The sequence below is a fragment of the Triturus cristatus genome, chromosome 9, assembly GCF_964204655.1.
Source record: "Triturus cristatus chromosome 9, aTriCri1.1, whole genome shotgun sequence".
In the NCBI taxonomy this organism is placed as follows: domain Eukaryota; kingdom Metazoa; phylum Chordata; class Amphibia; order Caudata; family Salamandridae; genus Triturus; species Triturus cristatus.
In genome coordinates, this window is record NC_140592.1 from 705,312,252 (window position 1) to 705,327,314 (window position 15,063).

The 15,063-nt window shown below is 44.2% G+C and overlaps 1 protein-coding gene across 11 annotated transcripts in view; it reads left to right on the forward strand.

Annotated features, from left to right (window-relative positions):
* Window positions 1-15,063, forward strand: part of KAT5 (lysine acetyltransferase 5) — a 688,762-nt gene that overhangs the window by 628,027 nt on the left and 45,672 nt on the right. For all 11 annotated transcript variants that reach the window (XM_085625846.1, XM_085625847.1, XM_085625849.1 and 8 more), the window contains 2 exons: window positions 9,573-9,666; window positions 9,759-9,918. In XM_085625846.1, the coding sequence (XP_085481972.1) occupies window positions 9,573-9,666; window positions 9,759-9,918 (254 nt within the window). The remainder of the gene's footprint in view (window positions 1-9,572; window positions 9,667-9,758; window positions 9,919-15,063) is intronic.

Below are 15,063 nucleotides of genomic sequence, written 5' to 3' on the forward strand. Positions count from 1 at the left end.
CATAAATACAAGCTTAAACAGCATTAACACATGGACACAAATATTACCCTAACTGCAGTCAATACCTTTCCCTGGTCCATAATGTGATACTTTAAACTTCCAGCCAAAGGGTTGGGCCTACTTGTCCCAATGACAAAATACACATGAAAACGTGTTGCCCTTGACCCCAAACAATATGTCCCAGGTTTCGAGCTATAGGAATTCCACAGCCCTGCCCGATGCCAAAAAGGCACCCTGCACCCCGCCGCCACTGTGGGTGCAACTTGAGTGCTACTTTGAATCCCCCTTTGCCCTGAGCTTAAGTGTAGGGGCTTTGCTCCCTCAACCTTGTGGCTTGCTGGTGAGCACCCACCAACCGTAGGCCCACTATCCTCCGTTGGATAACATTGGGCCTCAGCACTCTGCACCCCGCCGCCCTAGTGCCGCTTAGGGTGCCTTGAGAGTGCATTCTTGACCCTGGAGGAACCCTTGTTCTAACCCCAAAACCCCAACTCCCTAAACAAAGTTATTTAACCCTAAAACGGACAACTTAATTTCCTCCCATTGGATTGCATCGACTGTTTTTGTGTGGAAATTGTTCTAAATATGGAGTTGGAGTTTATGAAACCTTAAACTGTGTATTTACAAAAATTGATTTACTCTCCTTTTATCTAAGAAATGTCCCAGTGTGATATCTAGGCATATCACACTGTGTAAAAAAAGTAACTTAAAAAGTAATCTGAAAAGTAGTTTACAAAGTAATCTAAATAGTAACAAAAGTAATTCCAACTGTCTTAGGAACAAGTGACTTACCTGTAACTAATCCAATTTCATTCAACTGCATTCACTCTATATGTAACTGCATTATTCTTGCAAAGTATTATTACACTTACCTGTACCAGGCCTGGCTTGGTTCTTGAAAATAAATACAACTAAATAATATTTTTATATAAATAAAGGGTCTGAGTTCAGTCTTTGAGTGTGTGACATCATTTCTTGCCTGAGTGTGTACAATAAATGCTTTACACTACCCTCTGATAAAGCCGTATTGCTCGCCCACACTACCACAAATAGAGAGTAAGGTATTATCTACTTTTACCTCTGCCTACCTTTGGGGATCAAATGGACTCTGTGCACACACTATACCTTACTTTGGTATAGTATATACAGAACCAGCTTCCTGCACCTATGGAATCTGCATCAACTTTTCCCACGAACAAATGAAGCCTTTATCATTGGGGTGTCAACACACTGAACCCAGATCGACTGTATTCTGCATGAGCTTCCCAGAAGACAACCAACAGGCATATATTAAAATAAATACCAATATATATACAAAATTACAGTTTGCAACAAAAAAATACAGTCTTTACAAGGAGAAGTTAACAAAGATTATCAAAGTGCAAATCTTCTACCCACAGAATACGACTTGGGGATTAACCAAAGGGGGGCACCTAAACCCTTGCCTGCTATAGTAATTTGTGAAAATCAATGTCTAGCAAAACCTGTCTAAAGGCTTTAATAGATAAATAATAATCCACCCTTAGCCTATTAGCTTTAGCATATAAGTTTCAAAATAAATAAGTCAGTACTACTAATTTTGACGTATATTTTCAAAATAAAAACCTATAGCCTGTATCACTGACTTGTCTCCATAACCACTGAGGCCTTCTGTATTCTGCGTAAGCTTTCCCACCAGGCAACTAATGTATTGTTGAAATACGTTTTCACAGTAAATAAGTCAAGCTTCTACAGCTTGTACATAACATTCCATAATAAACAAATAAGACCCACAGCCTTGATCATTGACTTATCACCCCTCCTATATCATGGGGGAACAATTTCCACAAGGCAAAAAGTACAATAGAAGGGGAAGCACAGAACGTTTGCCCAATCTGAATCTGTACTCAAATGAATCAACATTTGGGTGTAGTCAAGTTCCCTCACTCAGTAGTGCTTCTAAAAACTATTTTTCTATTGCTCACATAATGTCTGGTGACAGCTCACTGTCACGCCATGTAGGAAGCTGGCTCTTTATATTTTATATCAAAAAGAGGTATACTGTGCAAAGAGTCTAGGTATCCCTTATTAGTGGACAGGGGCTTGCTCTAGCAATCCCAAGGTGCTCCCTTAGGGTTTAGTGTGGCCGTGCAGCCTTAGGCTTATCAAAGAAGAATGTTAGACATCTGCTGCATGCACACAATCAATAATTGATGCACACAACTCAATAAGAAGATCCACACCAATTTCTAAAATTAACACTTATCTTTATATAATTTTAGACACCAAGATCATAAAAATCAGGTAAGTACCTTTTGAGTTAGAAATATTTACAGTTTTCAAAAGTCGACACTTGGTGCAATTTCTGAAGCAGTAATCTTATCATATGAAGGAAAGGCATATACTGCATACAGGTACATTACAGCGACTTACAGCACCAGTCTTCCGGACTTAGAGTGAGCATGGGGCAGAGTCCAAGGCAGCACCAAAAGGGCACTGGGGCAGCCGGGTGCAGTACAGCGTTGGTTGCCCCGTTGAAGTAAATGTGGATTAGTCCGGTCAAAAATAGTGTGTAGGCTGGGACTAGGGGACTTGTCCAGCTGAACCAACAAAGGAGCTCAGGTCTCACGTGGGCACACCTTTGTTCCTCTTCTCCTCAGGCTGGGTACAGAGGCGCCCTGAGGCACTGGATTTTTGTCACCAGAAACACTCACAATAGAGGGGGCCCGCACAAAGAGGCTTCTGGCGGCATCAAGAAGGCAAACCCAGGGTGGCCTTCAGCTCTGGAGACCTCGCTGGCACTGTTGGTCCACTTCAGCTAGGGGACACTGGTGCAGTGGTGCTTTCTGGTGTCGGGTTTTCGGCAGACCCGAAGCCTTCACAGCTCTTCTGTGGTACCTGCAGGATCCACGGGAGCAGCTCCCCTACTACATAAACGTTCCTGAGTTTTAAGTGAAGGTTGGCAGCCCTTCCAGGTTTTTGTAGCACAGGCAGCTGCAGGACTAGTCGTCTTTGGCACAGTTGTCGTGGACTGCAGGCAGGCTGGCAGGGTAGGTGCCAAGTCAGTTGCTGGTCTTCTGCTCTTGCGACTCTTTAGGGTCCGTCGTCTTCTTTCAGGTATGCCTAATCTGATTTACTGGTTCCAGGGGCTCCCCTAAATACTTGATTTAGGGGTGTTAGAGTGTAGGGTAGTTGCCAATGGGCTACTTACCCCTGGGGTCACTACGCACCCTATATGACCACTTCCTGTGGGAAGTGGGCATAACCCTTTACCAGAGTTCTAATTCTGCCATCATAACGATGGTAGACTTTTAAATTGTGTGTCCACGTCAGGTAGCCCACCTTAGGGATGAAACTATTCTAAGGGTGAATATGCCTCTCTGACTACTAATTTACCTGCCTGTCCAGGCCCCCCAAATGGGCCCTGGTCAGGGAGGGGTGGTATCCCCTCAAATTTGTATACCAAAGCTGGTGGTCTCTTTGAATCTTCCTGCCTTGGAATGCTAATTTACATGTCATCCTGCTGTAGGGGGTATATAACACCCTCTGCCGGAGCAGGATTTCTTTTTGACCTGAGAGCTCAGGCCTTCACCTCTGGGGGTGAGAAACTCGTTTGTGGTGGCAGACTGGTCAGGGCCGGTCAGACAGCACATTAGTAGTTGGTAGGTTTTCAGGGGGCACTTCTATGTGTGCATATATTAATCAGTCTATCACTGTAATCAGTGTGGGTTTTTAATACAAGATGTTTGATCCCAAACATCTCTGGTTTCAGTGAAGTCATCATGTAGCTGGGTAACTCGTTTTTACCATTTTCCAGCACATGTCCTTAAAATGGCTTCCCTTGTCACATGCACTGGCAGTAATTGAACTGGCCAGCACAGGGGCTTATCCACTCAAGCTGATATATCCACACATGTAGAATGGTGCACCGTGCATTAGGGCTGTAAAGCCTGCTGTAGGGGTGACTTACCTAGACTACATGCAGTGTCTGCAGGCATGGCACACAGGGTTGTGTGCCCTGTTGTGTTTTCACTTTTATCTGCTCCAAGACTCGCAACCTGCAGTGGCATTCTGGATGAGTTAGGTGAGGGGTCCTGTGAAGTCAAGATGTTCAGGCAAAAGGGATGCTTATAACATATTTATATAAGTAAGCAACAGGTTAACATAGTAAAGGTCCGAGGAGATGAGCTCCAGCTGCTGTTAAGGCTCTCTCCAGCCCCAGTGTAACATTCCACCCTGCAACATTCTGAGCTATGACTACACCGTTAATGCTAGACACCACATAGCTCCCCCTCATACAATGAATAAACTGAAATAAAAAAAATATATACAACTTAAAATGAGGTCAATAATAAAGATGAATAATAAAACTTGCCAGGGATTCTCCTGGTTCTTGTTCTCCTCTACAACATAATATAATCTTGAAAAATGACTACCTTGATTATGTGTTGTATCATCGTGATCATAACTTTGAGCCCAAATGGCATGCGACACAACTGAAACGTACCATCAGGTGAACAAACGCCGGTGGATGACGAGATTGTACATCTAAAACTTCCTGATGGTACTTCTGTTATCAGGTCATCAATTCGTGGCAGAGGATAGTTCTCCTCCCAGATTGCATAATTGAGCAATCTTAAGTCCACACATAAACGCAAATCACCTGTTTTCTTTTTAGCTAGCAAAATTGGAGACAACTCTAAAGTGACATCAGCTTTTTCAATGATACCATCATCCTGCATAGATTATTTTGCTGTTCGGAACATTGAGTAGTCTGTCCTTCACTGGGCTGACTCCCTCCTTGACCTAAATAGTATCAAAGAAATCATTTATTTGACCCACTTTCTCTTGATATATGTTTTAAATTGATCTTCCCATAGTCTTTGATCAGTTACAGAATTTTATCAAAGAAACTGGACACTGAGGGGGAGGTAGGGACAGGGTGGGGGGATGTTCTTGAGTTTTGGATCCTTTGTTTCCTTATCTACCTTAGTCACCCGGTAGGTGGGGCGCACAGCAATCAGCATAGAAGGTCTTTATGCTGTACGTTGTATGTTACATTGAAACTAATTTTAAAAATCTAAACTAAAAAGAAACTGGACACTTTTGACCAGGTTTGATTATCATTCCAAATTCTGCTTGATGCCACCATCCTACTGCATTTATGCCTTTGTAGGCTATGTAAACCTTCCCTTGTATAGTCTTACTCTCAAAAGTAATATCACTCCAAAAGTTTCCTGCTAAATCTAGCTTACCGCCCTCAAAAGCTGTAGTCACACCATCTGGAGGGAATAACACTTTGTGTGACCAGTCATTCTCATTGTAAATTATTGTTATCCTTGCACCTGAGGCTATAAGGAGGGTCATAGTGACACCATCAAGTTTTACAAATTCTTATGGGTCACCAATGGATTTGTGTTTCTCATTCTGGGCAACATTTTTTTTTCAATACAATTTACAGATAGTACTAACTCTTCAACTCGTTTCTCAGCTTTCCCTTCATCGTCGCATTCATCTTGGTCTAGAACACTCCTTGCATGAACCTGTTTGACTCCTCTTCACACGTTACCAAAATGTCCTATTTTCCTACATTTCCAGCACTCCTGAGCCATAGCTGGACAATTTTTATAATTTGACACATGTGTAGTAGAACCAAATCTAAAGTATACTGGTTTAGGACTGCCGGCTAAAACTCTAGCTTCCCTACTGTGGTTCTCAAATCCACCCCTATTATGGCTCTCCAACCCACTTTTACTGGTTTTCCTATGACTTTCATTGGCCTTTCTGGGCACTGACTTTCACAACAAAAATGTGCTGAATTTCAGCTTTTAACTGCTTAGCAGTTCGTTGTGAAGACTCTATACTTTTGGCTATGTTGATCGTTTCATCCAATGATGCGTTCTTGCATGATAACAAGCTCTGTTGTATCCTTTTGAAATTATACCTACAAACAATTTGATCCCGAATCAATTGCGAAGTGAACCTTTCAAACTCAGAGTAACCTGCCAAACTTTTAACGCAGTTACATAAGAGTCAATGGAGTCACTGGGACCCTGAACACGAGTAAAAAATGTATGCCTATGGACTATCTGTTCAGCGCAATGAGCCAGGCTGCAGGATGAGCGGCACGTCGGGGTAAGTCAAATGGCATAAACGTTGAATCTTTTATGCACTACTGATCCCTCGATGCACCGCTGCTCACCGCTTCATCAGCGGCCACGCTTTCCCGAGCTCAGAAAATATGAGCATGTGCCACTCATTGCTTTAGCTGCCCTCTCACTCCGCAGAGATAGACGTTAAGTCAGTTACCAGGCAGCAAACTGCATGCGCTCATACTCCGTCTGTGCACCTCTCGTGGTAAATAACGCCCGCGAGGCAGCTCTCACTCGTACAACTTTCAAATAACGCAAAGGGGGTTCCTCACAATGCTTCAAATCCGGGGCCCACAAGCTCAGACAACACAGTACCAGGTGACAAATCAAGGAAGAATTTGTCAAAAATTACACCAATCCAATTCTCAGCCCATCGCCAAAATGTGAATTCACAATGTCCATGCTTTATTCTCAGCCATTGGTAATTACTCAGACTGCATTCCAGTCTGTTTTTGCCCTCTGATTCCACTCTGGACAGAGACAGGCCAAATCGAATCAGGAACAGACCAGCTCCCCGCCAGATCGGACAATACCAACCCAGACCTGTTTTGGCCTGTTAAGACGTTACAGGGATAAATAGGTTGATTCCTTGGGCATAATGGGTGCAGGACCAACGTCTGGGCATACTCATCACCGCTAGGCATCACATTGAGGAAAACAAAAAGACAATAGGTAAGAGTTTTGTAAATAATCTCAGCCAATTACAATTGTTTTTGGGCCACACTGAAACCGGCCATATACAAACCTTCCTTGGTCCTACTCCCAATACGTATAAAAGAGTCCAGTCCCAATTGCACGTAAGGTCCTTTCCTGATGGAAAAAAAAGCTAACCCTAGAACAGTTAGGAGTTAGTAGTGCACTAGGCCTGACACCTTTTCCTGTGGAGCTCCAGCAGTGCTCCATTCTCGGGCGAGGCAGACACATCTTATCTGGTGTGGGCTCTGATGTGTTGCACCTATTGGGTGACAATCTACAGCTCACCAACTGAGCAGCCTCAGATGCTGAGGCTCCCTTGTTGAGCCCAGAAATCCAGTGGCAAAGGAGCACCCCTCAAACCTGCTGATGCAAGGTTCCTACAATGATTGCGGTGAGTGGAGCTGTTCAAGCTCATCAGCACACGCAACTCTCTCAGAAGTGGAGAACAGAAGGGGAACATAGGTTTGAGGGATTTGGAAAAACTATCCTCCATTTTCACCTGAACCTGTTGTTTGTTCTGCACTCTGCTTTGTGATGGTACTAGGTGCGAGTAGGGCTGAAGAAGACTTAGCAAGGAAGCAGTGGTAGCTAGATACTATTGATTTAACTCTGAGCACTGTGTACGCGGGTCTGAGGCTCAAGACATTGAGGGTGTAGTTTTGACAGAGCTCCTGCTCCAAGTACAGACTCCAGGAGTGTGATGATGAACTTATTGTGTACAGTGCCTCTAAAAGAGAAACAAAAAGCACTGAAGGAAAGCATGACTTTTATCCTAATCCTTCCTCGTACAGAACCACGCGAGTTGATGATTCTAAGCATCCTGCAGTCTTCACTGGTTAATCATGGGGTGAAACCATAATGATGGCCAAGATGACAGGTCGACAGAGGACCCTCCAAAAGATTGAAATGAAATTGTTTTCTAATAATAGGAACGTGTTATGTTATTTAGGTTAACTGGGGTATATAGTACGCGTAATCACCCGCAGGTCTCTTAGCGCTGCGAGAGAGTGGCTAAACCCCGCCAACAGTCATATGAACAACACCCGGAGGGGCTTATGCTGTTCCCAGAGCCTCCATAAACAGAAGAGTCTTTAGTATTTTCCTGAAAGGGAGGAGGGTGGATTCCTTGTTTAGGCTCTCGGGTAGCCGATTCCATAGTTGAGGGATCAATACAGAAAAGGCTCTGCCGCCTTAAGATGTTGTTTTGAAACATCGGATGACAGTGGGCACGTCCAGGCACATAGTTCCCTAGGCGCTCCTTGATGTATACTAGGCCCTGGCCATGAATGGCTTTGTGGGCGATGCAGCGGCCTTTGAACCTCGCTCTCTGTTTAATGGGGAGCCAGTGCAACTGCTGCAGTAAAGGAGTAATGTGCGCCCGTCTTGGGAGCCTGAAGATCAGCCTAGCTGCATCGTTCTTGGCCACTTGTAGTTTACTGATCAGTTTCTCAGGGAGACCAATGTATAAGGCATTGCCGTAATCCAGCCATGATACAATCATTGCCGACACGACCATCTGTAGTGTGGCAAATGAGAGGAGGGGCACTAGTTTCCGCAGTTTTCTCAGTAAGCCCACGCAGGTCTCAACCACGGTGGAAACTTGGTTTGACATGAAAAGTTTGGCATCTATTTTGATGCCTAAGATTTTTACTACTGGGACTACCGTTGGGGTAGTACCAGGCTCTTGTGGCCAGAAGAGGTCATTCCAGGGGTTGTTTTTGTTAGTAATGGCGAGGACCTCGGTTTTATCGGGATTGATTTTAAGCGAATTGACTGTCATCCAGTTAACTGTGTACCCAAGTATGCGTGGGCCTGGGAAGAATTGTCAATCTGAAGGATTATTTGTGTGTTGTCTGCATAATTAAACACTTGGCAGTCCATGTGGGCCATCGCGGCCACAAGTGGCTGGAGGTAGATGTTGAAAAGAAGTTTGGGAGCATTAAAGGATGAGTGGCTAGCAACAATTTAAGATAAGTCTCCTAAATCAGCGATTTGTCGTGGTGGACATGGGCGTTGAAGATGCTGGACACTGATGGTCGAGGGCATAAACGCTTTGAAGACTGTTGTGTTACCTTATTAACTCAGCTGAAGTGCCGGTGAGCACTACCGGCTCAAATTAAGAACTGGCTTGCGTAAAAGGTTTTACCTAGAAAAGTCTTAAGTGGCATATCTTGGTTAATGTTACTCTTGCTTTGCTGCTGGTGTTCAGCTTTGAAATACATATGACGGTGTGTTCCTTCCCCTGAACCCCCCCCCCTCTGAACCCCCTTCGCCCTTTACATCCCTTACACAACTGATATTCTCAAACAAAAGTAATGCATGTATTTTTGTAAATTTAATTTGCCTTCATTCTTATGTGATCTGGTTACATACATTAGCTGCAGGAATTTTGTAAACCCCAAAAAGCTAATGTGCTAGCTTGTTACATGCCAAGACTACATCCTTCCTTTGTCCTGAGAAACAATAAACAGAACTGTAAGCATAACAAATCCAATGTAGCACTTATGTGGTATGAGTGCTTTGCTACACCACCAGTTTAAGGAACCTACTACTGAATGTGTTCATCACAAAGGTTAAATATTTTTTCTTTTATTTTTATGTCAGTATTTTTCTGCACTTAAAATTTAATTTTGTATAGCCTTTTCTGTGACTTGTTTAGAAAGTCATGTGATATACTGTTAATTATGACCATTGTTATACTGATACATTTGATGTGTATGGTCAAACTCTTTGTTTGTGCAACAGGAAAAGGAGTCCACAGAAGACTACAACGTTGCATGCATTCTAACTCTGCCTCCATACCAGAGGAGAGGATACGGCAAACTACTGATTGAATTCAGTAAGAATTTTGTTTTCTCAGATTTTACTACACTTTTGGTGAATCTGTTTCTTTATTAGACTGCTTCACCATATTCTTTCTTCTCCGTCTAGGTTATGAACTATCCAAAGTGGAAGGGAAGACCGGTACCCCAGAGAAACCACTCTCGGACTTGGGACTCCTCTCCTATCGCAGTTATTGGTCCCAAACTATCCTAGAAATTCTCATGAGCCTAAAGTCTGAGAATGGGGAGCGGCCCCAGATTACCATCAAGTAAGTTTGCAGGTGGTGTGTAATGTTGAAAGACATTCAAAGTCCTAGTTTGTCAGAAAGGTGCTAAGAGAGCATTGCCACAAATAGCAAGCAAAAAAATGTGCCTGATAGGAGCAGAGGTTGGAAGCACCCATAAACTGTGAGAGATCATGTGGGGTAAGAAGTTCCTGAAGAGAGTTTTGAGTGTGGCCCCTGCTCATAATAGACCAATAAGGATGGAATTTGGTTACCACATAGCAGGATGCCAGAGTAAAGTAAGAGGTCTTTGTTGTATTGCCCTCCAGAGTCCTGAATTTTGGGGGCATGGTGTTCTCACAGCATGCCCCTGCAGCATGAAATCTTTCAAATGGTTCACATGCTAATTAAATATTCCCTCATGTTCAATATGGAAAACGCTATGAAATACCATCAAGGACAACACTTTGTCTTTTAAGGTCTGCAGTAGAGATTTTTTCCCAGCGTCAGTAGAGGTTGTTTTCATTCATTCTCTTTTGCCCCTACGAGCACAGTGGCACCACAGAGTTCTTTGTTTTTTAAGAAAAGCTAAATAATACAACTGTTCTTAAAACTAGTTTTGTTCCTGGGCAAGCAATCCACAGCAGTCTTGACCCCGAGGTCTTTCCCGTTAATCTGTTTTCCTGTAATTGAGCCCAAGAATTGTTTCTCTCCAATCCCTGTGCCAGAGAAGTATCTTACTATGGCTGTCTAAAGAGTCTGTTTTACCGCGTGCATCTTTTCTGGATGCACATGCTGTGCATTATTCCTCCATCTAGTGTTTTGGTTCCAGAACTCTCCTCTTGTGCAGTTGTTCTTTCTTCCCTTTTTCTCTCTTTTTTTAGGTCGAGCCAGGGCAGCGCATGCGCTGCTCTCCTAGGCATGCTGTATTAAGGTATGGACATGATGCTCCACCCACTCCGCCTAGTTTTTGCATTGGCTTGTGTCATTGTCCATTGTAAACTGTGGCTTTTCATTAGTCCCTAAGCTTAGAAGTCCCTCCTTAGTACCACCTTTCCCCATTTTGTAACCTCCCATGAGGACATCCCCTGTAAAGTGTATTGTTGCTCTGTAGACTTTAAATACCGCCTCGGAGCACTGTTTTCTCTGCTCTTAAAAAAAACACATACATAAAAGGCATTGTCATTTACAATGCCAATAGCTCAAACTCTCGTAAATGCGAGACCTATTGCATTGCAAATTCTTGTTTCTTTTGTGTGTTGAGTATCAACGGTTTCCACAATTTGGTGCTTGTTCCATCCTTCCCTGACATCAGATGCCCTCCTCATAAGTCCCTACACTTGGTCACCATCTTCAGATTCTTTTTTTCTGCTGGTGGGGCTGGAAGGTGTGCTACCTCAGCCTGGCGAGAGACCAAAGACTGTCACCTGCAAAGCGTGCCCAGAGTTCAAACCAAAAATGCTGAAGGCAAAAGAAAAACAAAAACAGGCACACTACGCAATAGAGGGGCAGAAGGAAAGAACTGCACTCAGATATCGGAACTTCTAGCAAAAAGAGGATAACACCGCCGAAGAAGCGGAAGAGAGGGATCTGGTGCCGAAAGAGTCCTCATCGAAGTTGAAAAGACCACAAGATACCAAAAGGCATAGTGCACACAGGTAACGCTGGAAAAGATTGGAGCGGTCAATCCGAAAGCTTTGGACTCTAGACCACGTAAGACTTCCTTGGCATTTGAAATCTCACCAACTAAAGGCAGGTTGAGGCAAAAAGAAACCTTCGGGTCCCATACAGAGGATACTGCAGGTGGAAGAGCCTTGGAGAAGACACCTTGATCTGATCGAAAAACTATAGAGGTCGGGGAAAAAGAAAAGAAGATAGCAGCTGAATCAACAGTAGCCAAAACTTTGATGCTGAAAAAGAGATTGGTGACTACAGGCAACACTGAAAACGCGCCCTCGAAATTGAGCACAAGAAAACACGCCTTGAAGCCGAAATGATCACAATCCTTCAAAGGAAGAATTAATTAGACACCTCCCTCCATGGGACCCAAAGCTGACTGTAGTTACAGATGCTTCTCTGCTGGGATGGGAAGGTCATTTTGGAGACGAGAAAATCTGAGGACTCCCGTTTTTGGCAAAAGCCAGACATCACATCAACCTGTTGTAATCGCTGGCCATTTGCCTGGTGCTAGGAGTCTTCATACCATCCATCACAAAGGATGGCTGGTACAGGTCATCATGGACAACACCTTGCCAAGTGGTACTCCAACAAGTAGGGTGGTGTGGGGTCCTGATTTCTGTGCCAAGAGGCTCTTTGCTTGTGGAGTTGGATGGAATGTCAGAGCATTTCCAGACAGGATCTTTGAATGCCAGAGGGCAGATGAGCTCAGCCGACCATGCCTGGCATACCACAAATGGCAGTTTCACACTGAGGTGGTACATGGCACCCACCACCAATGTGGACAACCATGGCTGTCTCTTTTTGCCACTGCCACCTCTTTTGGCTGCTGGAGTTCCCAAGAAGGCCTTTTCTGAGAGATGTATTCCAGCTACAGTGGAGCATGGGACTTTTATGCATCTTTTCACCCCTACCTCTTTGCTGAAGATCAGGAACGACAAGGCCCAAGTCATCCCAGTAGCACTGGACTGGCCAAGGAGAGTGTGGTACCCAAAACATCTGGGCATGAACCTCTATACCCTGACCAGGCTTTTGCTTTGGGGGATCTTCTTTTGCGGCAGCAGAGCAGGGTTCTGCACCAAGGCCTGCATAATATGTGATGCCATGCGAGGAGATTGTGTGGCACCAGTTGACTGTTTTTAATCTTCCTCCTGAGGTTGTGTATGATGTCCTTGATGTATGGTGCCCCTCCACAAAGTCAATTTATGCTTTGGTGGGACAAATTTGTGGCCTTGTCTGGTTTCTGGAGCACAGACCCGTTAAAAACCAAAATGTCAGATGTCTTATTGTTTGTTTTGTCTTTGGCCCAGCAAGGAGTTGTAGTGCGCACCATTAAAGTTTGTCTGTCGGCCCTTTGGGGATTTCTTGCGTTTCCTGGACCAGTTGTCCTTGTTTAAATCGCCTGTTGTGATAAGGTTCATAAAATGGTTAGCACACCTTTCCCCCTAAACTCTTTGTGGTGCTGCAGGGGGATTTGAGTCTGGTCCTGACTTTCCTTGTGTACTCCATTCAAGCCAATGCACAGCTGCTTATTGCATATTCTGACTCTGAAGACTGTGGATCTTGTCAGGCTATCTCAGTGCAGCAGCCCTACACCACTTCCTTTTCCAGACAAACGGGTGTTTAGAACCTTTTTATCAAATGTTGTGACTCCTTTTCACATTGGGCAATTCATCACCTTTCCAACGTTCTTCATTCAGCCTCACACATCAATTGAGGAGGTGAGTCTATTGGCTAGACCCCAAAACAGCATTAAGCTTTTACATCTGTGACACCAAAGACCATTGGGTGGATGATCAGATTTTTGCAGGGTATTGTGGGGCAAAGAACCACAAGGTAGTGCAGAAAAGAACCTTGTCAATACAAATAGTCCCTGCGTCAAGATCTGCTACACACTGGCCAAGGAGCAGCCACCGGAAAGCCTGCACACTCATTCCAACAGTGTCAAGGCTGCCACAACTGCATTGGCATTGTTCTCCATATTTGTCAGGCTGCAACATGGACAGACACATGATCACAAAGCACTCACACTTTGTCAGTCAGGCCTGTCAGGAAGGAAGTTTCGCCTGTTCAGTCCTGCAGGACCTTTTGGTCTGAGCCCATTTCACAGACCCCCACGTGGGAGGTACTGCTTTGGTATCTGTTATAAAGGTGAATAAGCTTTGTGTAGAAGTATCCATCAAAAGAACAAGTTACTTACATTTGGTTACGCTGTTTCTGGTGGACACTCACCACAGATTCCTCACAGCCCTCGTGACTCCCTGTTACGTGGAATTCTCTTTTCCCATCTAAAAGGGCACAAGCTAGATATCTACTCACTGGTACTCAGATTGTTTTTGGGCTCTGCATCTGAGGGCGCAGACAGTCAAGAAAGAAACAGATGTACAAACGCTGGGGTGGCTCTTGTATGCTGGCAGGTTCATCACTTCAGACGGAACAAAGTCAACATGGAGCCGCCAATGCCACCTACCAGCCTGCAGGAGCACTGCTGTGTAAAGGTTTCTGGATCAAGTCTAGCACCTAGGGATAGTCTAAAGATAAGGACTTTGCAGTTAGTCTCCATCAGAAAGAGCATTACTTGAGGCAAGTAACTTTTTCTTCTTGAAGGTCTCCACTCTGAGGGTGCGTTACCATTGTTACTTTTTTCCAACGGGGATTAGTCCATGCCAATGACTCCCCTTTAGGCTTGAAGAGTGTTATCCAGATCTCTTCTAACCTCCAGGGAGACACCAGCTCATCTAGTGTATTAGAGACAATGTAGAATAAGCCACTTCTAGGCACACTAATGAGGCTCTAGGTCTAGTAGTAAATCGACAAGCAAATGAACTGGCAAAACAAATAGTTAACTAGGACAATGGGGCTCCAACCCATGCATTTTAGGATTATGCACAGTGTGAGGAAATAGAATGTATTGTATGGTGTGGTTGTGCGACCTCGCCATTTAATACTCTTACAACCCCTTTAAGACCCTTAGCTTTCATAGTCAAACCTTCAGGTCAACCCTGGGTAGCTGTGGCTCTAACCAGCAAGGCTTACACAAAGGAACAAGTGTAAAGCATTTACACAGCACCAATTCAATTGCAGAAGAAATTGACAAGACACCAAAGAAACGTGACACCAATTTATACAAATGGACTGTATTTTTAGACACCTCAATGAAAAAGATCCATATAGGTGCCACCTAGGCACTCTGACATCAGTACTTTTTTTCCCGTTCCAGTCAGCGCAGATCCGGGAAGAGCTACCCCTTAGGCTCTTTTTGACTTAGCTTTTTATGACATTTTGTCAAAGTCTTTGATGGTGGTTGTTATTTCGGCTGCTATCTGTTGCCTAAGAAGGACAGAGGCCTTTGTCCTATCCTAGACCTGCTCTCTCTCAAGTTCTTTATCAAGACGTAGAAGTTCAGAAAGCTCACTCTAGCTCAGGTCCTATTTTACCTGGTCCCAGGATACTGGGTGGTAGTATTGGACTTGCAGAACACATATTTCCATATACCCGTTCTGCCTGCCCATA